Source organism: Strix aluco, chromosome 25, assembly GCF_031877795.1.
Source record: "Strix aluco isolate bStrAlu1 chromosome 25, bStrAlu1.hap1, whole genome shotgun sequence".
NCBI lineage: Eukaryota > Metazoa > Chordata > Aves > Strigiformes > Strigidae > Strix > Strix aluco.
The window spans coordinates 6,196,641-6,222,416 of record NC_133955.1 but is presented as its reverse complement, the minus strand read 5'-3'; the positions used below and the strand labels follow the sequence as shown (position 1 = coordinate 6,222,416).

At 47.9% G+C, this 25,776-nt stretch overlaps 2 protein-coding genes and 1 non-coding gene across 9 annotated transcripts in view; all 3 read left to right on the top strand.

Moving 5' to 3' along the window:
- The window catches only part of BLACAT1 (BLACAT1 overlapping LEMD1 locus), a 35,336-nt gene extending 27,431 nt beyond the window's left edge, over positions 1-7,905 (top strand). For all 5 annotated transcript variants that reach the window (XM_074850371.1, XM_074850372.1, XM_074850370.1 and 2 more), the window contains exons 2-4: positions 352-554; positions 851-1,169; positions 5,595-7,905. In XM_074850371.1, coding sequence (XP_074706472.1) covers positions 392-493 — 102 coding nt within the window. In that variant the 5' untranslated portion in view covers positions 352-391 and the 3' untranslated portion in view covers positions 494-554; positions 851-1,169; positions 5,595-7,905. The remainder of the gene's footprint in view (positions 1-351; positions 555-850; positions 1,170-5,594) is intronic.
- A 1,475-nt stretch (positions 7,906-9,380) lies between these two features.
- TRNAW-CCA (transfer RNA tryptophan (anticodon CCA)) lies at positions 9,381-9,452 on the top strand. Its single transcript has one exon. It is a non-coding gene; the product is annotated as a tRNA-Trp (tRNA).
- A 696-nt stretch (positions 9,453-10,148) lies between these two features.
- LOC141934603 (uncharacterized) lies at positions 10,149-20,956 on the top strand. 3 transcript variants are annotated; one of them, XM_074850188.1, is made up of 9 exons: positions 10,149-10,283; positions 10,367-10,505; positions 12,609-12,796; positions 14,140-14,306; positions 15,187-15,260; positions 15,603-15,690; positions 16,370-16,476; positions 18,308-18,378; positions 19,608-20,956. In XM_074850188.1, the coding sequence occupies exons 4-9, from the start codon at positions 14,273-14,275 to the stop codon at positions 19,849-19,851; spliced, it is 618 nt and encodes a 205-aa protein (XP_074706289.1). In that variant the 5' UTR covers positions 10,149-10,283; positions 10,367-10,505; positions 12,609-12,796; positions 14,140-14,272; the 3' UTR covers positions 19,852-20,956. The 3 variants fall into 3 exon arrangements, with proteins under 3 accessions (XP_074706289.1, XP_074706288.1, XP_074706290.1); XM_074850187.1 differs by having other exon boundaries at positions 10,161-10,505; XM_074850189.1 differs by lacking the exons at positions 10,149-10,283; positions 10,367-10,505 and adding an exon at positions 11,728-11,782.
- Positions 20,957-25,776: the final 4,820 nt, after the last annotated feature.

Sequence of the window (25,776 nt, the reverse complement as noted above, 5' to 3'; positions counted from 1 at the left end):
TGTGCCGTAACCGCTGGTGCTGCCTCTGCGCCGGGGCGCTCCCAGGGCACCTCACCTCCCGGGGCCTCGAATATGCATTAGGCGCTGCAAGCTGTCCCCACGTCTGTCCCGATTGTTCCCCGCTTTTGAGGAGAGGGGCTGGGGGGGGAGTTTTAATCTCCTTGTCTTTGGCTGGATGGGGAATCTGGGAGTGCGTGGCTGGAGGCCTCGGATGCAGGGAAGGAGGGGGAAGGGAGATGTGTGTCGGTGCAGGGTGATGTTCTGTGATTTTGGGGGATCTGTCCTACACCCTCCGTCCTGCCTGTGCATCTCCGTACATCTGCCCTGAGTCCTCTCCCTGTCCCCATCCAGGTCTCCTGGGGGTGCTCCCACACCTCTCCTGCTCCAGGTGATGCCCCAATTCACCTTTGCTTGCTTCTGCGGGCTCCATGGCTTCTGCAAGATGAAGAGGAAGAAAGAAGAGTCCAGCGCGGAGCAGGAGACAGCGGTGTGAGGAGCAGACTCGTGCGTGTGCCCTGCTGAGCTGTGCCTCGGGACCCGTCCCCTTCCCATCGGTACGCTGGGACTGCTGGGAGGGAATTTGCTGCCTCCTTTCTTCTTGCCTCTCCAAGGACCAGCTCCCCACCAGGCATCACTCTCTGCCTGCACAGTCTCGGGGTGTCTCAGGGAGCTGGGGGGCTGCTTGGCTGATGGGCCTGGGATGGTGCTTGGCAGGGGAAGGGGAGCCTGCGGCAGAGCAAGGGGTTTGCTCATCGATTGCAGCAGCGGGCTGGGGAGAGCAGCTGGTTAATCTGCTCTAGCACACTTATCCTGCAGCTTCTCTCATTTTCTCTCTCCTCCTTCTTCCCAGATACTTGCGTGGCCAGGCGAGAGCCGAAGCACGGGAATGACCTTGCCGAGAGGCAGAAGCAGATGCTGTGGACGTGATCCAGCTGCTGCAGCAATTCTGCCCAGACACCCAGCCCGGTCGGGTGCTGAGCCCTCAGGACCCAAGCAGCCAGTGTCAGAGGGACCCTGCATCCCAGCGGGGCAGAGATTTCCCTCCTGAGCGAGCCAACCTGCCCTCGCTCCAACGAGTCTCAACAGACAGACCCTGGAGGGAACCAAAAGCCGGGGCCAGACCTTGTCCTTCCTGGAGTCATAGTGCCGGAGAGGCTGGCCCCTGGCTGGTAAGTTGTCCTGCTGCTGCAGAATTGGCTGAACGTAAAAACCAAGCTGGTTTTGAGTTTGTGTTTGGTTTTTTTTAAATCTGTCTCAAGCAAATGTCTGTGACTCCAAGAAGCCATTCTCCATGCCTCTGCCCTGCCTGGTCCCATGGGTGCAGCACACCAGAGTGTTTTGTAGGCACCAGACACACCAGCCCTCCTCAGACGCTGCTCCCTGTGTGACTGGTGTGGACTGGGAGCTCCTGCACCACAGGTTGGGGGACACCTCGGTGCGTGTCCCCCACTCCCTGCACACCTGAGCAATGATGCTCATCAGGAGGTTGTTCTTGTGTGGCAAATGGGCCAAAACCCCTGAGCTTGGGGCACCCGAGAGTCACTCCAGGGACATTTCTAGCATAAACATGTCCTCCGGAGCAGAAATCCTTAAATTTTTCCATACTGTGCTTCCCTTCTCCATATGAGACCTCCTGTGCCTGGGGCCAGAAGCGCTTCCCGGGGCTGTCGGGCAGGAGCTGCTTGTCCCCAGTGTTAGTCCTGCTCCTGCCACCACCTCCTCCCGTGCTGCGTGGCCATCCCCACAGTCGCCCTCTCTCCCCCACCCTGTCTGTGCATCCTTCTCACCCACCGCTGAAGCCATACGGGATCTTCCTTCATCCTGTGCCTTCCCGGAGGCTCCTCAGACAGACACCCCAGCTCAGACACCCTCCAAACAGCCCCAGGCTCTGCACGCTGGCGAGTGTCAGTGAGCCAGGGTCCCCTCGGGTTTGGGGACCGCTGCTCGGGTCTCAGTGCCTGGTTCCCCGTTCCTGGATGCAGCCGCCATTCGAGATCTCATTTGAGGAACCAGCAGCTGCAATGGCCCCAGTGCTCCCGATGCTGGACAGCAGCAGGAACAGCCCCTAGGAAGGGGTAAATGCTCGGGGGCAGCCGTGCCCACTGCCCATCTGCACAGGGAGGGTATTGACTTGAGCAGATTGACACCCCCAAGGAGCCCCCACAGCGGGGGACAAACACACTCGGAGAACAAATCTTCCCCTCGTGATTAACTGGCTTGACCTTTGCAGGGTTTGCCCAGTGCTCCCAGACCAGATTTGCACTCGACAAACAGAGCTGTATGTGCCACTGACAGCTCCCCTTCGGAGGAGATTTGTTGGCTCAGCCAACATCCCAAACCAACACAGCTATTATTTTATTTTCTTATCCAAAGGATTTAGCACAAAAACCTGAGCCTGGCCAGGAGCACCAATAACACGAGGTGCAGCTGAGGAGCTTTAAATCCTCTCTGCTGGGTGCCCGTTGTCCGGGCTGTGGTGGGAAGCAGCTGACTGGTGTGGGATGCTCTGCTCAGAGCCAGCTCGGAGGTGGCAGCCAGCCAGGACCGGGCACGGGGGCACAGACTGTGCGTGGTCTCTGTGTCTCAGACCCCGGGGTCGGGAGGCTCAGAGCACTTTGCTTTTTCCCCTTTTTAAGCCCAAACGATGTGAGCTGTGGGATCCAGCCCCCGGGTAGTGTTCCCAGCCAGGTATTTCCCAGCTGGGCTCCAGGTTTCGGCACTGCGAGGGGCCAGCCAGGAGAGCGATCCGGCTTCCCTGTCATTTGTCACCGTCGAGCTCAGCAGATTTCAGCCTGGCACGCACAGATCGGTGGAAAACACTGCGGTTAGTGCCGGCTGTAATGTCTCCTCTGGGACCTCTGGGGCTGCATCAACCTTTTACTTAGGCAGCGCAAGAGGAGCTGCTTCGCTGAGGCACTGAGGGTGGCTGGATGCACCCATGTTTTGGCCTGGTTGACGGTGCCCCATTCATGGGGGGACACAAGCTGGGTCCCTGCTAATGATGATCTGAGCAGGCATCACCCTTGTGAGCGCAGTGCGGAGAGCTGGGGCTGTTCAGGCAGCGGGCACATGCTCCAGAGAGACCATCAAAACCAGAGGTTTGGGGTAAATCATGGGCAGCTTTGCTCAGTCAGGCTTTACAGAAGCTAAATTATTATGGTGGGGTTGAGGGGGGTTGGCCCAGTTCATTACAGTGTAACCTTTGCTGCTAAACCTCTTGGATTACAGATCCATCACGGTTTGGCAGTTAAAGATGCACAGCCAACAGCCGCCCTGAGATTTCATGTCTAGGTGGAGGCTCGGCGTTGCACCTAGAGCAGCCCTGGAGATGGGGCTGGTGCTTCAGGGGCTCCCGGGTGTGGTGGGAGTCCCCTTGGCCAGTCTGGGATGAGCTGGGAGCTCTGCTGGAAACACCCCGTGGGCGCGCGGCAGCTCTGCTCAGCTTTTCCCTGTGTCTCAAATATTCCTGTCTCCAGTGAGGGGTCCCCAAGCCAGGTGTTTAATGAATGTAGCACGTACAATTGAGACAGGCAGACACTCCCCCCCCCCCTCCATTATATGTGCGTTTGAAAACACAATAAATGAACCAAGTGCAGTATGAATGTTAAAGCGCTCCAGCTACAGTTATTTTTAAAGAGAACTTTCCACCTCCCTGGATGGATGTAGCTCTCAAAGCAACAATATGTTTTCCACCATGGCTCCGAGCAAAATGGTTTGCTCCTGGATTGACCTCTATTGTGTTCATAAATGGCTTGTGGTGCTTTTTGATTCCCCCATCATAATGACTTGACCTCTAGATTTATGGCTGAAGGTCCTTTCATCTGCACATTGTTTCCCACCAGACTCCAGCCTGGCGCTTTTCTGTAGCAAACCTGCCAAGAACTGAGCCCCGCGCCGCTCACCCCTCCGAGCTGCCCAGCCAGCTTCCACTGACAAATTTGCAGTGGGCAAAAGCAAATGTTTTTTTCTTCTTTTTTTTTTTTTTTGTTCTCTCTTTCCAGTGGCTGCATTTTAATAGGGCAGCGTATGCTTCTGAGACTGCGAAGGCTGGGAAGTTGACAGCTCTTGTCACAGTACAAACACTCTTTCCCTGTCTCTCTTTCTCTCTTCCCCCATGTTTGCACAACCCCTGGCATTTTTATAAACTAAGAGTCTGCTTATTGTTCAGGATTTCCTCTTGCCCTCCCAAGTTCAGACACACTGCCTTTGATTATTCCACCCCACTTTTGCTTCTCTACTCCAGAAGCAACTGCACCTGAGCGATACTGTAGTACATAAATCTTACTGATGTCGGTGGCAACGAGCTATAAGCTGGAGTTGTCCATCCAGTGGCTTCCAAGTGCTTTTCCGAGGCTTTCCCATCCTCTGGAAAGAGGAAGGGAGGCGCAGGGAGCCCCCATGGCTGAGCAGTGAGACTGAATCTGAGGCTGCAAAAATCTCCCGTGTCCTGGCTGCTCACAGGCATCTTTGGAGTAAAGGGTGCAGTAAAGTGTGCGAGATGCAACTTGCCCTGTCCGTTGCAGATCTGGCTCCGTGTTCAGCTGGGCTTTCTGCAGATCCCCCGTTACAACATGAGCCTTATCTGCACCATGGGTTCCCAGGGTTTGTGGAGAGAGCCTCCACCTCCATCTCTCCTCAGGAAGAGGAGAGCTGTGCTCCCGAAAGATGCATTTGTTCCCACCAGCAATAATCCTTCTTTAATCCTATTACACTAAGGAAAGCATCCAACTTCCCTCGAAGCGGATGGTGGGATGCAGGGAGGAAGGCAGTTCCTCTCCCCGCAGGCTGCCCTGGCCGGGTCCCCGCTGGGGCTCTGGGAGGGGGATGGCCCATGGCTTGGCCCATTCCCCTGCGCCCTGAGCTTTTCCTCCAGTTCCAAAGGGCTGGAGTGAAGCTGGTGGTGACACCCCTGCACCAGCCCTGGGGATGGAGAAGTAACATTGTCTGAAAAAAGGAGCTGCCTGTACCAAGGGTTCAGGGTCTAGAGCTGGTGCTGGAGTGTCAGGAAAAATCAGTTTTAATGATCAAAATAACCAAAGCATCGCCTCAGGCTCACTTCCAAGATAGGCAGTGTAGCCCCTTTGTAAATATTAGCTTACTCAGGAGCGAGGGAGCCTACAGATGTTTATTTGCATGACAATGGCCGGGATGGGGACCAAAACGTGGGTGTGCGGGGGCGCGGGGCGCAGGCTCCATCGGCAGACGGGCTGGTGACGGAGGTGGTGCTGCCAGGGGAGCTTGTGCTGCGCTGATCTGAGATGAAGAAATGTTTGTGCAGTGAGCTGGAAGGGTACGCGCACAAATTGTAGGAGGCAAGCCAAGAGAAAAAGCTGCAGCTTGAACTCCTGTCTTGTAACACGTTCTTAAAGGTTTCACTGGAGATGTGAAAAAGGACCAGGGAATAACCCCGGCGGTCCCAAGGCAGACGCTCTGCAGCAGGACAGACAGCTGCCACCCAAACGCCCCGCGAGCATCGCCTTGACGTAGCACACTGGATTTAAGACGAGTGCCGTGTTTGCTACAGGCAGGGCAATTTCTGCATCCCAGGTGGTAACCAAGAGAAAAACGCCTTTATTTTTTTTTTTTTTTTTCAGAAATCACCTGGTCAAAGCCACCCTTTCTCCCTCACATGGGCAAGGTTTTCTTTCAGCTGCTCGACATTCCCGCGCTGCCCCGCTGCCCTCCTGTTAGCCAGCGCTGGGGGATTGCGCAGAGAAATATCTCCAGCAGCCTGATAAAATCCACAGTTCATGGTCAGGCTCGATCCTCCCAGCCTGTGCCCGCTCGCCTCCCTGTGCGTCTGTCTTCCCATAGTTCAAAACACAACCATTCTTTGTGGCTGCCCCAAAACACCGCATTTTCCAGAAGGTTACTTTGAGGACAAAGTACAGGCAGTTTCAGGCAGCTCCAGGTGGGCACGGGGAAGCACACGTTGTTTTGGGAAAATGCTGACCTTGTTCTGTTCCTATTTTTGCACATCAGCACAGCCTCCTGAATTCAGGGATTGCAGCCCCAGTGCTGTCCTTGGCGAGGACCTTTGGATTTATCTTTGGGCCAAAAAAAAAAAAAAAGTCAGTGGAATACGAAGTGTATTTCTTGAATGTAACTTTTTGCACAGTCCCCCTGTAACGTGCGGGGACCACACGAGTGATGCACTCGTGGACTTAAACCACCACGGATTGATCACTGCTCTGGAGTTTATTACAAGTGTAAAGATACGGGTCAAATTCAACCTTTGTTTTATGCCAGTATAAATCCAGAGAGACAGTCTGTATACTGAGGTGTCTACAAAAATATTAATTACACAGAAATGAGCTTGGACCGGACCCCAACACTCAGATGTCTCCTAAGTGTGTCTCAGCTCTATCCCTATGCAAAAGCACATAAACAACAAGCACAAGCAGGCAAAGACAGGCTTACAGCGGGCACACGCTAAGGAAGCCCTGACTCAACAAAGCCCTGCTTAAATGCTTTGGGATTTTGCTCGATCCAATAAATTTGCCAAATTCCCCCCTAATAAACCTGTATCGATCCTTGCAGAAGTGTGCAAGGACCAAGCAGAGGGAAAGGCACAGGACCATCCTTGCAGCAGCTCCCTAATGCTGCCTAACGAGGATCAAAGCATTAAACCTCTTTTTATTGTCCTTTTCTTTTATCCCACTGTCTGGATTTCATCATGAAGGGACCTACCCAGACATGTTCCTCAGGAGTCTCCCAGCCCCAGTAGCCATAGAAACCGGCTATTTTTAGTCTGTTTTCATGATGCCAGTAAATGACTTTTTCTCTACTTTGGAGAGACAGAAGAGCAGGTCAGCCTTGCGTGCTGGCGGATGGTAAATGAGCGTCTCTGGCAAGGCAGGCGTCCTCTCCCGTACAGTACTGTACGCTTGAGAAAATAAATGTGGCATTTGTAAATAAGCGCACGTATCTACACACAGAGCAGATTTCTTCCTATAGTATTTCCTACACTAGAGAAAATATTTATAAGAATTTTTAGAGTATGGATTTTATAGACGTTTGGAGATCAGGGTTTTTGGTATATGACAAGCTTCCTCCTTTTCTGAGCTGGTTCTTCAAAAGACCCCGTAATACAAATTACCAGTGTTTGGAAATGCAATCAATGCGGGTAAGAGCACAGTGGTACTTAAAGCATAAATCAGCCCCACAACAATGCCTTTCATTCCTGGGATATCAGTAAGACTCGCAGCCAAAGGCTTTTGAAGTCAGATGGAAAAACACATTTGTCTGAGTAATTATTGGGCTACATGCTAGTGAGCAACGCTGGCCGGGTAACTCAGCACGACGGAAAGGAGCTGGGGCAGAGCATCATGTTCCTGGAGGGTTTTCTTAAAACACCCATCATCTCCCAGGATGTTCCCCCTTTCCGGCAGCCCTGCGGCAGGATCTGACCCACCGGGGCATCTCCCCAGCTGCTCCCTGCCTTCCTCGGGGGTACTGGGCAGACACTGGGGCAGCTCCTGGGAGTGCAGGAACATCCCAGCGGGCGCCGTGTCCTCGGGGAGCACCGTGGGAAGGGATCAGCAAACCTCTGCCGAGCGGAGACGATGGAGACCATTTCCTTTTAATGCTTGCCAGGTATCCTGGAGCTGTAAATACACCGAGCCCGATGGCTTCTGCTGTAACGTATCCAGTTTACAAGATTGTACTATAAATTATAGATGCATATCATGACTGCGGTTTGCACTGAGAGACTTGCCTATTGATCTGTCTCCTGCTGGTTAATATTCGGGACTGCCAAGGCCCTGCTTTCGGAAGCGGTGTGCTCTAGCGGGTCGTTTGTACATCCCTCCGTCTGCACTCGGAGCAAGCACTTTCCTGGCCCGACTGTACGAGCACCCGGGGAAGCAGCTACGGCAGCTGCTGTAATAAACCGGCTTTACGATACCCCTCTGAGAAATGGGTTTAATTTTGTGTGTGCTGCTTGAGGCCCTGAGCTGGGGTGGGAGCAGAAGGGGAGGTGGGTTTGGTGGGAGATGGACTTCCCCAAGCCCTGGACACAGCTAGAGAGTCGCGCTGCAGTCCCTCATTTACACGCACATGGGGCTGGTGCAAAGCAGAATTTGCAGTAAAATCCCGTGGTAACAGCTCTAGTAATATTTAATAAAGCGACTGTTGGGATGGGTTCCCAAATCCCACGGTGACCGTGGATATACACAAAAGTGACACTCATAAGGGCAGTGAAAATTGTTTGAACTTTAACAGATGCATGTTGGAATACGGGATGGTCGTGGGACTGAGGCAGCAGAACCATAGTCCAGGGGAAGAGCAGCATATACATGGCTTGTGTCAGCCATAGCGTGGCCAGCAGGGACAGGGAAGGGATCTCACCCCTGTGCTCGGCACTGGTGAGGCCACCCCTCGATGAGTGGGTTCAGTTTTGGGCCCCTCACTCCAAAAAGGCCATTGAATGACTCGAGCGTGTCCAGAGAAGGGCAACGGAGCTGGTGCAGGGTCTGGAGCACAGGTCTGATGGGGAGCGGCTGAGGGAACTGGGGGGGTTTAGTCTGGAGAAGAGGAGGCTGAGAGGAGACCTCATGGCCCTCTACAACTACGTGAAGGGAGGGTGCAGAGAGGGGGGATGAGTCTCTTGAGCCAAGGAACCAGCGCCAGGACAAGAGGGAATGGCCTCAAGCTGCGCCAGGGCAGGGTCAGACTGGCTCTTAGGAAGGATTTCTTTGCAGAAGGGGTTGTTGGGCGTTGGAATGGGCTGCCCAGGGCAGGGGGGGAGTCCCCATCCCTGGAGGGGTTGAAGAGTCGGGTTGACCCAGCGCTGAGGGATCTGGTGGAGTTGGGAACGGTCAGGGTGAGGTTCATGGTTGGACTGGAGGAGCTTCAAGGGCTTTTCCAACCGAGAGGATTCCGGGATTCTGGGATATACACCACTTTACGGCTGCCGGCTACAGGCAGAGCTCCAGCTGAGGACAGCCGCGCGGCCTCTCCCGGGGCTGGGGCCCTTTAAATCTGGGGGTGCCGGGGCTGGGACAGACCAAAGGGGGTGGGATGGGGGGGTCCCTCGCCGGGACCGCGGCAGGTACGGACTCAGGTGGGCTCTGCCAGGTGGCGCGGGGCAACCCCCCCCCGGCGGTGGTACAACCCACAGCGGGGCGTGGCCGACCGAGGCCGGCGGGCGGCTCGAAAGCCGTTAGGCGGCCTGGCGTGAGGCGCTGCGGCCTGCTCCGCCGCTACCGGCACCGGGCCTGGGGGAGCCCCGGGGCGGCCTAAGAGCCCCGGGCGACCCGTCGGGGCTCGCTGAGGCTGCGCGGAGCGGCCCGCGAGGCGGTGCGGAGAGATCCGTCGGGCCGCGCATGCGCGGGGCGGCGCGCAGGCTCTTGCAGGCAGGCCGGGACTGGCACTGCCGAGACCTCGTGGCGCAACGGTAGCGCGTCTGACTCCAGATCAGAAGGCTGCGTGTTCGAATCACGTCGGGGTCACGGCTCCCTTCGGGGTTCCCTTTTGCGGCGAGTGGGGCGACCCCGGAGGGCACCGGCCGGGGAAGCTGCGGGGTGTCGGGGTGGTGGAGCTACAGGCTCGGGGGCGAAGGGAGGCGGCAGTGAGGGGCAAGGCCTGGCGGCCCCTCCTCGACTCTAATTCTTGCTCTGCGGGGTGGGGGGGGGGGTTGAGGCGCCCCAGTGACCTCCCGGGGTGCCACAGCCCAGCGCAGGGGCCTGGCAGACCTACAATTCACAGAACAGAAACACGGGTGTGCTTAACCCCATTAAACTGAGCGGGTGCTCCAGCCGGGGTGGGAGAGGGAGGCAGAGCGCTGGGAGAGGCAGCGGCACGGCCTCGGGAGGGTTTGGGGGTGCTGTGGGTGTGGGGTTCCCCCAGCGACCTCCTGTGCCGCAGGGCAGCGGCACCTTGGTGTCCAACTGGTTGCAAACAGGAGGTGGTTGCTTTGCCCGTTTGGGTAATTTAACAGTGCGTGCTCTTTGTAAAACGTAGCAAAGGAATTAGCAACATAAAATAACTCCGGATACTGGGGGTGAACAGTAGAAGTGACCTAAGTCTGCTGTTAGGGGCATAACTAAAGCAACTTTGGATGACAGAGTATTTCACTACGATATTTTTTCTAAGTGCAGGCGCTACGCTCAAGGACAGGGTAGGAAAACAATTTTAGATGGAATAATTTTTCAAAGTTGGTGGAGTTCAAGTGCGCTGATGCCATTGGGAAGCACCCAGTCTTTTCAATATACTGATCGTACACAGATGTGACCCCAAAGTGGTATTGGGTCCCGGGGGATGCTGGAGTACCACGTGTGTGGGTGAGGAGTGATCCGGGGAGATGGCATCTGCTGGGATCCTCTTGCCCGTGTAAGTAATATTTTAGAAATGTTTCTGTCTTTAGGCGCTTGCGTTGTACCAACTCGGTGGGAACTTTGGCGACAGGCTTTGAGAGGATAAACAGACCTGAACCGCCAGTAACCGGAGCACAGCTTCTAAACAATCCTGGGTGCTGATGCTTGTCTCCTGTGATGCTACGTGAGGTAAGTGGTGCCTTTCTTTTTGCTAAGAAACCCCAGCAGTAGCTGAATGAGGTCTGCTTGGAGTGAAATGTAACACACACTGCTCCATACATAACTTCTTTCCTGCCTTTAGAACAGTAGAAGTAGCTCTAGCTTTGACTCAGACATGCACTTTGTTATTTTAAACTCTTTTACATTTGGAAGGAACAATAAAGGCAAAGTCTAATCTGGAGGATGGATAAATCTTCTAAGTGGTCATTAACTTTAACTGCTTTAACCTGTTCAGCAGATGATGGGTTGTGTACACCTGGGTTCCTGTAGTCTTGATCTCTTTCCATTAAAATGGCTTTTGTCTTGACTAGCTGCTCTTTTGAACTTCATTGCTTTATAATAGCACATAGGAATGATGCTTTGAGCTTCTGTTGCCACAAAGATTACCTTTATGTTGAAAAATAGCACTGGACTAAAAGAAATAGAAATTGAGTCTTTATTGCCCTGCACTGCCTTCACTGATAGAAGTTTAATTAAGGAAAAACGGCTGGGCGAAGAATACCTCATATCTGGAAGTATATATCCACAGTGATGTGCTCTCTGAAATGTGTGATATTGAAGCTGTTCCTAAGGTGACAGCAGGATATGTTTAAACCTCGCTCTGGAAGCTTGAATAAATATATTGCATGTGTTTGCTATGTGGCTACTAATTAAAACACGTGTAATTGGTTTGGGATTTAACTGCTGTGGGAAGGGATGGATGGACTTCAAGTGACTAGAACTCCTTAAAAGGATAACTTGTAGAATTTGAGTATTTGTCTTTTCTCTTTTCAGTGTTCTGTTACTATTTAATAGTTAATTTTTTTTTTTTTCTAAAAAGCCCTTCAGGTTGCTGTTAAATGTTTTTTCCTTTGATGGGACAACGGCTTTTTTCAAAAGACAGTCGTTTAATGAGAATTTCCTGAGGAAGATATCACTCATGGCTTGATGACTAACGTTTGTTTTGATCTAAATACCAAATGTGATACCAAAATACCTGGGTCTTGTTTGCATATTTCACGCATGTGTTTGTGAAACAAGGAACGTGTCCTGGAGCTGCTGTGCCTTTGGCCAAGGTCTTCACTGAAGTGTTCAAAGCTGAGTGAACAGGATGTCTTAATACAATGGAAAATGGAAGTTACAGAGTAACTACTCAGTATTTAAAAATGTAATTGCAATGAAAAGGCTTCTGTGTGCATGTACTTTTTAATGCCAAGTGCTTAGTAAATGCTTTTTTCTCTTTAGAAATTACATCTGCCTGTTTCAGGGTAAAAATACCTCTAATGAATTCTGCAGAAAGTATCTCTTCCTAGTATTTCCTCACTTAAATCTGTTCTAATACGAGCTAGCTCTAGCGAGCTTGGGTACTACACAGCTGAGGGAGTATCAGTGCTTCAGAAGAGCTTTCCATGCTCTGTTTCCTCTCTTTTAATGTTTTAAATTGAATAGGTATACAGCACTGCTGTGATTTTACTCCATCAGTTGATGGTATGATGGTGCAAACATCTTTCCTCTCATGTGATCGTCAGGAATCAATCTTGTTCCTTAAAGGTTTTAAGCATAGGGTCTGTCTTTTTTTTTTTTTTTTTTTTTTGGAAAGACTCTTTGTAATCAATCTGAAAGAATTTCTTTACAGTCATCCTGTTCTACTCTACATTCTCACCTCCCTTCACCTTGCCATCTTAATAAATCCCCCTTTTTAAATTATTTTTGATGCTCTCCCATGTCCCCCTGCCCTTGCTGGCCAGGCAGGGGATCCTGGTAGCTGCAGCTGAGGAACCAGCTCATGTTCCAGTTTCCTTGTGGTGTCACACAGGTTTACCTCTCCTCCTTCTGCAAGACAGTTTTTCCTTTTGTCCTTGAAAAAAAACAAAGCCCAAACAAAAAAATATTAGCACTTATGTCAGTTTTGCCTATGGATACATCAACTTGCACTTCTTCCAGAAATTACTGGTTGTATCTTTCCAATTTTGCTCCCAAAAAAGACAAGGATTAGCTTTTTCTTGGATAAACTTGCTTAAATTTTATGAAATGTCATCAGAATCACATGAGCTTAAATATAAAAGCTACACTTCCAACTTTTTGCTCTTCCAGGAGAAGAATTTTCTCCATCTAAGTGAAATTTCTTTCCAATTGACTTCACTACCAGCTGTCATGGGAAGTTATGACATCACAGAGTGGTTGCTAACACGGAACAACGGGGTAAGGGAAAGGACACCCTTCCAGTCCCCTCCCTCACTGCTTTAAGCAGCCATCAGGACTCCAGCTGATCCCGTGAGGAGGTAAGTGGTTTCCTCTGAAATACTGGAACTTCTTATTTTGGATAAATTTCCCCTCTGGGCGGGTGTGGGCACAGCTGAGGTCTGTGGGCCGGCACAGCTGAGGTCTGTGGGCCAGCAGAGCTGCAGCGGTGGCCATGGACTTTCCCCACTGGCCAGGGCAAAGTCGTGACCACTTGGAGCTGAAGTGGGCTGTTAGAGAGTGGTTATGTGACTAAGCTTGGTAGAATCTAAATATTTTGTGAAAGAATGACACCAGTGAGACAGAACTTTTTGTGGAAGTCAAATGTACTGTCTTATGCGATTTTTTATTTCTCTTTAGTCTTACCAGAGAGAAATGAAATGGGAAGGTAAGTATGGACTGTGACACGATCTTCTGGAATCTACGTTGTCTGTTCCCGCCGTGATCTGTGGGGGGCAGTGCCCATCTTTCTTCTTTCCTCCCATATTTTGTCGGCTGATTATAAATCAAGGTCCCTGAGCCAGTGCTGGGGGTGAACAGCTTCGCCGCTGTGATGCGGACTCGCCTGCCAGCCTTTCCTGGGCTGCTCCTGAGGCTTCCTGCAGACTTTCATTAGGAGATGTTGAGAAATTAAATGGGAAAATCTCCAATACTTGGCGAGGCCCTAATGAAGGCAGTGCTGATCTCGAGGGGCTTTGTTTGTATAAAACCTCATCTTTCTAAACCACCGTTCATCTGAGTATTTGCTAGTGATGTTTGTCTCTACCCGTGACTTGGATTTTGTGTCCTTTGAGACAGGTACCTGCCACTCACTAGCCACGCAGAAATAGAAACAAAGACTCTGAATGTCGCTGAGGTCCTTTCGTTTTATCTTGTCCCAATTGCTTTACTCACTAGTGCAGAGTGAGGAAAGAGTATTGTTCCAGAAAACGATCTAGAAAGGCATTAAAGAGCAGATCTGAAGGCTCTTTCCTTTTAAGGGGAAGCAAATGAGGTGTGGCTTTAGGCAACTTTGCTCCTTAAACAGTCTCTGATCTCTGGAGTTTTTTATTCCCCCCCCTAATCAGGATGGCAAATGTTATAATCAAAGCCAGGTCACTGGAGACCAATGCATGAAGGAGCAGCTGTTGCATGCAGTCGTGCACAATATTTCTGCGCTACAAATGATTCATTTAGTCTGTGTAATATATATGGAAATGTGCTGCGGGAGCATTGCTGAAAATAACCTATTGTATTCCTACAGCCCTAACAGCTGATCTTGGATTTGTGGATTTTACATGCCTCTTCCCTCTTTTTGATATGTCAAATAAACGTAGGCAATCTACTTTTTAGTTAGGTAGCATTACTTGACTGTACTTAATCTGTATGTATATGCTTCTTTTAGACTGACATGTCTGAACGCAATATCTTCAGCACTGAAAGCATAAACTAAATGAAGGCTCCGGCAGGGAATCGTGTGGAGAGAAAATCAAATCCTGCTGCAGAACCACTCTGGATGAACAGATAAAGGAAGCGGAATGAAGAGAATGAAGTGGGGGGACCATTTCAGAGGTCTTGTAATATTCCAAAAAATCTGAGCTGAAAGGGATTTTTACTCTTTTTACTCAAGTAGAACATTCTGTGTTTTAATCTCAAAAAGCCTTTTGGGGAGTTCCTTAGTACTAAAAGCTGTTTTGCCCCCACCTTTCCTTTATTGTAATGTCCTTTGAAGTTCTCTTCAAAGATGAAGCCAAACTTCCCATTTATTCTACAGACTGTAATGAATATCCAGCTTTGTTTAAGCAATTAGCTTGGTGGGGTGATTTCTGTTGCTGTTTAAAAAAAGTTCCAAAATCCTGAGCGGTTTAGACATGTTTTGAAAAAACACTAAGCCAACAGCTGTGCATTGGACTAATCTGACAGTATAGCAGCTGTCATAACAAAAGCAGAGCTGGTTCAAACACAGCTTCTTTGTATAGTGCTTGAAAATGATTTAAAGGAAAAGATTATTTACTGGTTCTACTGTGCTGAGCTGTGGGGCTGGATAAGTGACTGTTCACTTGTTTTTGGTATGTGATCCCCAACAGATGAATGGGCTCTTAACCACTTCTTTACTCTAGCTTAGAGACTCAAACGCGTTGCGTTTTGATACTCAGCTCTGCTTCTCGCCGCTGCCTTTGTTTGCAGACCCTCTGTTTCTAGAACCATGTTGCGTAGGTGCCTGGATGCTGCTGGGCTGATGGCAAGCCATTTCAGCATGCACACAAACCACATCTGGAAGCAAAGAGAATGCTCCAGTGAATGCACAGGAGGATAATTAAGCGATGTGATTTGTAAAGATGGCCTGAACTGTAGCTTTTTTTTAAAGTATCGTATTATGCAACCTGGTACAGATATTTCAGGCTTATCGCTTGTATTTTAAGGCCCTTTTTACCCCTTTCTCCTCATTCAGACAGAAGTACTGGAGTAACCTTTGAAACAAAAGACTTCAAAGTGACAGCAGCCTATGCCTCTGGCTATACTGAAGTAAGTAATCTACTAATGCATGAATATTTTATGTATCTACAGCTAAATGACGGAAATTGCAAGTTGATATAAACTGATGTTCTTTGTATTAGCTCATGACAAATGCAGCAATTACCTCCAATCAGTTAATTATAGCATCCTTCTCTGGCCTGCCTTCCACTTTCTTGAGCTTTCTTTTGTAAGAGGAGTGAATGTTTGTTAAACTCACAGTTCTTCTGTAGCTATTTCACTGAAGAAGTAATTTCTCATTGTGCTGTTGGAAAATACATTGACCTTTAATACCGTAGTGAAAGTCTTTGGTGTTTCCTCAGTCCATCTTGCTGCTCTCTCTTTTGTTTATAGTCTTCACCCCGGGAAGTGTCTGAATATCGTGTGAAGCTTCTCTTGCCTGATGCAGATTACAGCTGTGCTGAGATAATAGCAAAGGGAAGTATCTGTACCTGTAACACATTAATTTTGTTATGTCTTTGCATCTAGCAATCCCTAAATCTAGAAATGAATTTAAATTGGACTTCTATCACTGTTTGCTGTCTTCGAATTCTGACTTTCTAGCAATGACTATTAAAGGAAGCCCGGTTAAATTTGTGTCAACGGAACATTAAACAGCTTAGTTGTACTTCGTCTGTTTGGACGATCTAGTAGCTTTCAACGTGTACTAGATATGTTCATAAGAATAATTGTGAAGCTAGTGACTAACAGAAATGAAAATTGGTGCCATTTTATGGTGGGTCATCTCCCTCTCACATATATTTGATTTTTAAACATAAAAGAATTAGATAAAGGATTGCTAATTTAGAATCGGGTACATCTCAGATGACTAATTGGTGATAAAGTACAAGCTATCTTGAGGATTGCTTCTCACTTACAGAATGTAATTTATCTCAGGCTTTTAGTTACATATGTTTAAATCCACTTTGCATTGTAACTGTATGTGTAGACTTGTCAGGTGGAAAGATTGTAAAAAGTTTCTTGTTTAAATCAGTATGAATAACGAGAACATGGTCTGTGTTGTATGGCATTCAGGACTTTGTGGTAACTCACGATGAGAGGTTTTAATTACATGCCCACAGCCTGCATTAATGAGCCTGACTTGAAATATTAACAGGTAGAACAAATATTGCCGGAGGATGAATTGCCGATGGACCAGATGCAGGGATGGGGGAGATCAGCTGGCAGCAGACCCCACGGCGATTTCAAGGCTGTTTGCAGGAAAAAGGTATTATGGCGTTTTGAGTTTACTATAGTCAGCTGTCTGCACTTCCTCTGGGCACAAAAGACTTCCAAGGTACAGCCCTCCGACTAGTGCCCCATCCAAATGATACAGTGAGTCATGGAATCTTATTTCACTTACTGATACAGCAGCCCAGAAGCACATCCCTTGGTCTCTTAGTCAGTCTTAAGCTTAGAAATCTTCCATCTTATCTGAATTTATCTAGCATGCACTTCACAGTGCAGTGTGAGGATCTTGAGTCAACTCTAAGCAAATGAGCTTGCTCATACCAGAGGAATTCTGGCAGGGTAGCCAGATGTTCCCCTCGAGGCATTCCACTTCCGTCTCAGCATAGCTGTAACCTAGAAGATGGCTATCTTCAAGAAGATGACGTTCCCTTTTGAAGAGAATATTTAGGAGAACTTTTTGATGTACTTGAAGGATAAATTCCACTTAGCATTTAAAATTCAGCCATGGATCATCTTGAAACGGGAGACTGAGTGGATCTTTTTGCCCGAGCGCTTGCATGTGTAATATTAGATGTAAGTAATCTGTTGAAAAGTTTTGGCTTCAGCCCTAGAAATGGACCCTGTTTCATAATGTTAAAGATGAAATGGTGGCTAAATCATGGCAGGGCATGGCCGTTGGTCTGTTTGGCACCAGATTTCTGCCTCTTGGTGGCACCCAGCACAATGGGACTCGAGCCCTGAGGGAGCCCTTGGAGCATTAATGTAACAGGGATGTTGGTTATAGCACCGTTTTCCTTGCAATGCAGATGAGTTTGTTGAGCTTCTGTGATTAGATGATGTGTCCGGAGGTAAAATACTGTTTATTGTGTATTACTCAATGACTTGTGCAGTAAATCAGTTTAAAGTAGTATTTATTTTTCCAGCAGGATGAGAAAATGGTGGACAAGAGTACAAGGATATACTGATACCAATTAATATTCCAGAGGCGTCCATGTTAGACAAAGTAGACTGCCAGCAACCAGCCTTTATTTTAACTTAATCTCTTGGTGATTTTAAGTACTTCCCAAAGGTTTATTTTCTTTGCTACCTGCAGAAGAACAATCTACTTTAAATGAGATTATTTCAAGGCAGCTTCCATTCACTGAATCGCTTCTCATCAAGCAGTAACATGGTGTTTCTCATGTCTGGGCACCATCCCTATTAGACTCCTGTGATCGTTGACATGCGTTCACTCTTCCTCATTAGTCTTATTCTGATAACACCAGGAACTCAAAAAATGAAGCATCCTCCCCCTTGAAATTAAGGTGGCCTTGCTCTAGTAATCTGCAGCTTGTTTGGTGGCTTTGCTTTTGTCCAGAGAAGGGCAACGAAGCTGGTGAAGGGTCTGGAGCACATGTCGTATGAGGAGCGGCTGAGGGAACTGGGGTTGTTTAGTTTGGAGAAGAGGAGGCTGAGGGGAGAATTCATTGCCCTCTACAACTGCCTGAAAGGAGGTTGCAGAGAGCTGGGGATGAGCCTCTTTAACCAAGTAATGAGTGATAAGACAAGAGGTAATGGCCTCAAGTTGCACCAGGGAAGGTTTGGACTGGATATTAGGAAGTATTTCTTTCCAGAAGGGGTTGTTAGGTGTTGGAATGGGCTGCCCAGGGAGGTGGTGGAGTCCCCATCCCTGGAGGTGTTTAAGAGTAGGGTTGACCCAGCACTGAGGGATCTGGTGTAGTTGGGATCTGTCAGTGCTGGGTTAACGGTTGGACTAGATGATCTTCAAGGTCCTTTCCAACCTAGATGATTCTGTGCTTTCTAGAAATGAAAATCTCACGCATTAAGCTCATCGAATCTCTCACCGTACTTTCTTTTTTTTTAATCAGGTGAGTGGAACATCTAGTGATGGAACTCATGAAGATGACCAAGGTGAAACTTTGTCTCCCGGAGGAATCGGGTACTGTGCATTTAACCTGTCTCTTCCTCTTGTGATCAACCACCATTCCTTTGGCTTGGTTTCCTATTTTGGAGAAGTTCCCTCATGGTTATCTGCAGATTCACATCTTTGAAAGCATTTATGGAAATTCTTGCTTAGAAAAGAAAGCTTTAGTGGAGAAATTTCTGGAACTAGATAAAAAAGACTTTCTAAAGAGTGCCTTAAGTGCAACATTTGAGTTTCACCTGGGATTCCTCTGAGCCCATTGCCACATGATTATAACTGCAAAGAAACTGCATTGCACTACGGAATCTGCCAGACCATCCTGCACCACCTGCCCTTCCCCGCAGCCCAGCAGAACCAACACTTGTGTGGTTGTGCAGAGTCGTAACGGCACTTTCTGATGCTCAGGAAACCTGGTTTCCTATAAAGGTGTTGTCTGGCTGCTGAGATACCGTTTCAATAAACCTGTTTCAAGGGCATGTTGAAGTGAGATACCAACGAGTGGTGCAGGGGAAGAGGGCCGCTTCCTTTAATGGATGAACTTCAGGTAGGGTGTAAGCGGAGGTGGCCTTTTTACAATTTCCTGCATAGATACTGAAATCAGAGTAGTCTCCACAGACTCCGTAGAGTCTCTTTCAGGTTTGAGCTCCTTTTTACAGCTTTGTAAAAATACACTCCCATTCTTCAGAGTTTTACATGGACAGAAGAGTGAACCCTGGGAGACTGTTTCCTGCTGCTGTTAGAAAATCATGAAAGTTTGGGGTTTGTTTTCTTTCTTGCATGAGAATACACGAATCAAAAGGGGTCCTGACCTGTAGGTCTTGCTTCAGCTAGAGACTACCCAGAAAAGTGTATGTCTAGTGCTACTTTGCTATCAGTTCTGCAGCAGCAGATAGCAGCATGTCCCAGAATGCCAATTTTGTAATTCCTTGCATGCTATATCCTTTCCTTTCCCCAGGCACAGGTGGTGTCCAGTATTGGGTTGAACAGCACTGGGTTATCCCTCTGTGCCAGCTGCACGAAGGTGGTGCTGGGGTTAATTTCAGGAGATTGTTGTTTTATAACCAGAAGATTTGGTTTGTGTTTGGTTTTTTGTTTTGTTTAATTTTTGTTTTACTCTGCCCTAATTGCAAGATTCTGTTCTCACTTAATAGTAGGTTTCTATTTCTAAAAGATGACAGATGTTCCCTCTGTAAGGTCAGTGTGATTTCAGGTTACCCAAAACAACTTTTTATTTTCCCTCATAGATCCAGCAGGAAAAGGCCAAAGAAAGAGAAGAGGCAGCCACCAGCTCAGAAGAATATGAAGACAGCTGAAGTGGTAAAAGAGACATTGATGCTGGAAAACGGGAAGAACCAAGCAGAAATAGCCCAGGAAGAGACCACTCAAAGTCTGATACCCACGCCTGTGAGGATTGTGATGTTTGCCATCTTTGTGTTTGTGATCTTCGTGCATGTAATTAACAGGCTAATACAAGTGGTCTGCTCGTAAGCCTCATCCTGGGAAGAAAATAAAAGCACTGTCCTGATGACATAAGCAGTGTGTAGTGGTGACTGCGAAACTGAAGAATGCACATTTTTCTCCCTGCTACTTGTGAACAAGCTCTTCAGGCAGTGAATTAAAAGGCTAGTAGGAGGTTGAAAACAGCCTGTGAGTTGTCTCTGCCTGGTGTTCACTGTATACAGTAGCTCCTAACTCTTGGAAATGGAACTTGCTATACTGTTTCTCCTTTGCTGAAGCCAAGTTCGCACAATTTGTGCCCCAGCTAGAGTTTATTCGCTCGGAGGCGTTGGAGTTCTGCATGGCTTGTTTTTTCCTAAGATGTCTGTGGCTGGGATTACTGCACTGTTGAGAATTTACAGCTTCTCTGCGCTCTGGTTATCTTGTATTTTGAGAAACACCAGACATAAATTGAGGGAACAAATTGCTTGCCTATCTGGCAAGATGAGTAATGGGTCTAGCATAATACAAGCAATGACAGATCAAGGGAGGAGTTACTATATCTTAACCACTTCTGGAAAAATGTTCTTGCCTCTTCGAGTCTGTAAATGTTACTGAAAAGGGGGGAACGGTCAGAGTGAGGATCTCCCATTGTTGGCCTGCCACGCTGCATCTGAAGAGGACCTAATTTTGTGTGCAATGTTCTCATAAATCATGCCACTTAAATTTAAATGACTTACAGGTTAAGATTGAGCCGAGGCCCTTCAGTATCTTTCCCAGGAGAAATGCAGAACTTTGAGCCCGGCACGTAATCTGAAAAAAAGCACTGCAGCACCCTAAAATTGCTAAAGGAATTTGATTTAAAAAACTGCTGTTTTTTTCCTGTTGTCTGTACCAGCTTTGCCAAGAAAGAAAATAACCATATCCTTAGATTTGACACTGTTTGGTTTAAGAGGAAAATCCTCCCTGTGTAAGTCATAACAGAGTAAGCTAGTGGTATGAGATACTGAATGGTTTCCTTAAAACTTCTAAGATATTTTGCTTCATCTCTGGGATGTATGCACTTTGTAATCTTTACCTTATCTCTTGGGGATGGGTTTAATGTAAGGTAAGAGGTTACCTTGTTTTCTAAGTAGAATAAATGGTAAATGAAAAAGGGGAGTTTGACTCCTGTAACAGTCTAAGTAAGTGGAATTAAGGCATCTGGCTTTCCACCAAGGTGTGGTGTTAGCTCTCTCTTCTCAAATGTTTCCTGCTTTTTGAAGCTCATTTTCCAGTTTAGCAAGTGCGATGGAAGCTGGAATGTGCTATGTCTTTGCTTGATGTTGCATTCATAGGAAAATAATTTTTAGCTGCTCCAAATTGCTACGTAAATACCATCGCTTCCCTGTTAAGTAACTGATAGACCCTGTCAGTTCTACTTCACACTTGGAGGCTTTGCTCTTTGCTGCTTACATGCCCCCGCTCTGTCTAGCCATCTTGCACTTCCTCTGCAAAACCTTGTCTTGAGTGATCCAGCTGATGCGTGGTCGCTTTGATCTGGTTATTCAGGGCGGTGGAGAAGGGCTGTATAGTCATGCCGTACCTCCTGACTGACTTCAGAGCCTTGTTCTCATCAGGAAACAAAGGCATCATTTATTCCTCTCATTTGAACATGTATGAAATGAGGTGGAATTCCTCCTCCTTAGCATCAGCTATCTCACCTGGAGGGCACCGTGGGGTACCCAACATGCATTTTCCCTTTTTGTTTTTCTGTCCTGAATTTAGTGAATTATTCTAGTCCTTCCTTTCAGTTGAGGTTGGCAAAGCATTGGCTGCAGGGACAAGGATTTTTTGAAATCCTCCTGGCGGTGGATAACAAAAATATTAATCTCCTGCTGTTCAGCATGCTAGGGGCGTGTGTGCTTGTGTTGGAGGATGTGCTGTTCTGATATGTTATATGAAATAAGTGTGTTACGGCCCGACGCTGTTTTATTGGGTCTTTTCTTTGATATAAATGCTTAGAGGGCAAATGTTCCTAACCACTTACCTGAAGAAAAAAAAAAAAAGGAGAATTAGACCAGGCTCCTGGGCACATGAGGTACTGCAGCTTAAGCCACACTTGGAAAAGACAGTAGCACAGGAGGTAGACTTGCTGGGCTTGTTGAAAATGTCAATTATCCCTGGTTTCCTCCCAGCCTGTTTCTGCCTGACCTTCTTCAAGAAAATTGTACTGAGCTGTAAGTCTTGTTAACATTGGATTTGGATTAAAAATGCATTCCCCTCTCAACTCAAAATGGGGGAGGAACAGCTTCCTCCACCCTCAGAGAAGTTCAGTTTGTGCCAAGACTCCTCTAGCTCAGTGGAAATGAATAAGGCAGAGTAGCAATCTTGCCAGAACAGAGTAGGAACCAATCCTCCTGCCCTGGGGAGCAAGCTTAGCACATATTGTGCTTGTTCACTTTATTGAACTGATCATCAAAACAAATAAACACCATGGAAGTATTGTCTGCACTGGGAGAAGGCAAGCTGTGCCCCGTTCCACCCCACCCCGTGCCCCTGCTCCCAGTTAGCTGCAGTCCCAGCCACTGAAAATTATAAAGGGAGCAGCTACTTTTTGGGGGATTATCTTGAACGTATATGGTAACTAAACTTGTTTTCTTTGCTGACAGCAGTAGCTAAGATGCAAGGTAAGAAAATAAGGATGGGATGCTGCTCTGTTCTTGCCTGCTGTGTACAAAAGGGGACATCAAGGGCTGCACTGGGACTGCTAGCGATGAGTCACGGGTCACCGTGTGACACAGTGGGACACTTCCAAATACAGCCATTTTTTCTCGGTAAGTAAAACCCTACACTGATAGCGTACTTCACCAGAAAACAGATCCATTAGTTCATTTGGAAAAACAGATTTTGAAAGGACTCTTGCCCTCTTCTAGCTGGGTGCTCCTATTTCCTACAGCACATCGTGTGAGAGCAGCTCTTCCTGCTGCTTTTGGCTCTATTCGAGGTTGGGAAGACACACGGGAGAGGACAGTGCTGCCTCCCCAGAGCTTACAGACTTGGTCTGGTTTTCGTTGGCAACTGTGAGTTATGGATCCACTTTATTTTGACAGAGGTAATGAACAATTATTAACTGTTCTGCTCTAAAGCTAGTGTGGAGGCAAGGCATTGTGTTAGGCGATTGGGTTGATGTGTTGTTTTTGATGTGACATTACTTTACGCTTACAGCATACCGTGATTTAAGAGGTCACGATAAGATTTGCAACGATGGACCTCACAGGGCACCGAGCCCTGCTGTGTCTGCAGTTTTCACTGCTTTCCCAATGGCTGGAAGCAAAACATCACCATCAGCACTGGCCCTGCTTAATGCCAGGGATCACAGATGTTTGCTCTTGAGCCTGAAGCACACAAGATCAATTGATTCGGCAAACAAATCTAGCTCAACTCTCTGCAATCTCAGGTAGGTCTTGCTCTATCTGGGAATTTAAAGAAAGAAAAGAAGATGCCAGTTTCCCGGACTGTTGAAGGCTTCGCCCCTCCTTGGGAAGCAACCTTGCATCAGGCTGTTGTGGGAATGGACTTGCTGCCTCTCACTGAAACTGCTGGTAATTGGAAATTCAGACGTTACAGTAGGCGTAACCATAAAAGGTTTAATAAAACGCTAGTGCCCGAGAGCACTGATAGGCTTCTCTTTTAAATCTGTTTGACAGGATCGTGAGTCCTTACGATGAAAGCAAGGCACGCTCGTGGGTCACGGGCAGGTAGGGACTTCAGCAGTAGGTTGCTAAACTTGGCAAAGGTGGCTTGTGTCCCGGTGGGGATGACTCTGTGTCTTAACCCAGTTCCAGTTGTTGCTGCTTAGGATGAAATCTGCATGTGGCATCATCTGCTGAGGAAAGATGATGATACTTAAAACTGAGCAAGAAGATCTTATTCTAAAGGAGGGACATAATGGTTTGGTCTGGAATTTCCTTTTTATCCAGGAGGGAGAAAACCCACACGTATTTCCATTCTTCCCCATAAAACTCCAGGAGAGTGGCATTTAAGGACCGTGTCACTCAGGAGGATCTGTGCCCTCCACAGGCAGCATTTCTAGATCTAAAGGAGAAGAGGGCTTAGCACCTGTCTCAGATGGCAGCAGAGAAAATATTTGTTCTGGTTGCTGTTCAGCAGTTTTTTCTCTTCTTGCCTAAACAGTCTCACTTCTCAGTCTTTGCCCCCGGCCCCTTTTGCCCTGCTTTGCTAAGTTCCCTTGGAAGCGTGGCTAGGACTACTGATGAGCTGACATCCCGTTACCACCCACCTCCTCCAGCTCAACAGCTCGCCCCTGCCCTGCATCTCGGGCGACCCAGGGCCTCTCGCGCCTTCCCCGCCACGCAGAGCCCCCGCGGATGGCTGCCAGGTTGCTATCGAAGCTGTCTCCCCCATGTCTCTAATTTTATGTGCTGCAGCCTTCTCCACTAGAGACCTGTCAGCAAGGCTCTATGCTTGGCAGAAATAGCTCTGGGAGAGTAATGACAGCAAAATGGATGCTAAATAGGGAAGAGCAGAAGTGCCGGAGCAGTGAGGTCAATTATAATCAACTTTTCCTGTAACACATCTCTGTATTCTCAGAGCCACCCCAGGATGGGCAGCAGCTGGGGCTGGGAGATGTCTGGAGAGCGGAAGCAACAGAAGACAAGCCTCGGTGAGGTGGGTGAGACAATCTCATCTTCCTTCTGCATCTGCCTTGTTCTTCCTGGGGATGGTTTTTCTCCGCCGCTGCAGCCGTCAGGGCAGCTCCATCTACTCATCGCTTCCCTCGGCTTTACTGGCCTTCAGCTACGTGCAGCCACGCTTACGCTCTCGCAGGCACAGAAGCAATTTTTCAGCCAATCTATAAGGAGCAGGGGAACATAAAAGGGAGACACTGGTCAGAGGTGCTTGCCAAGCAGTCACGGCCCAGCCGAGCTGGAAATTAATTACTGCGGATGGACACATGGAGGGTTTTGGTGACTTGTCACAAAAGCCTCGTGTGACAGAGCCAAGAATAGAGCTTCTTAATCCAGGGAGAATTGGGCAAAAGTACATTGTTACAGATGAGTATGTTTGCCTGTGAACTTAGCTTTGGGGATCAGCAAAACAAAGGGAAAAACTCTGAGAAATGGAAGTGTTTCATTATGGCAACCTTTGAAACAAAACATCTTGACTTCTGCAAGCATTTCATTTCCAAACTGGTCTTTCTTTTTCTTTTTAAGCACAAAATGCTTCAACATTTAACCCCCAAAGGAAAGAAAACCAATGTTCTCTGCAGTTTAAATGAAAAAATTTAGGGCAGATTAGGAGTTAATTCGCCAAAATCTATTAAAATATTATTTCTTTTATAGAAAATCAGAGCTATACACTGATGGGTTCTTTTTTTTACCCACATCCCCCTTTCAAATCCATTCTTTACACAGTCTGCTTTTGTCTCTTATCACTGCCTGGTCCATGAATGATTAACCCTCGCTTCCTTTGAAGACTAGAGAACAAAACACCGCTGTTCGAAGTCCCTTTTCTTGCTCAGGCATTCAGCTCTTTCTTAGAGCTAGACATGGTCTGCAGAAAACCCAAGGCACTTTGTACCCTGAGCTGGATTATATTGACTCTTATTGGGCTGCTCGGGAAGGCAGATGTGCTTTTCCATTATAACAGACACTCTCTTAGTGAACACAGAAGAGATGCAACTTGTGATACCAGCAAACCACTGCTTTATTTCAGTGGTTTATTATTCTGGTAACCGTGCATGGAGATCAGCTGTTCCCAGCCCTGCTATGTCTCGCATAAACCCTCTTCCTGGGAACAAACAGCTCTTTTTCCAGTTGTATGTAAACATGGATTTATGTTTTGTTTTTATAAAAAGCATGCAAAGCCAGATGCATCCATAGCCTAACTAGTTAGACAGCTTAAAGCTCTTTCATGCAGATGAAATTCTGCTAACTGTAGCCAATTTCGAACATTACTGTGTGTGCGGGTTTG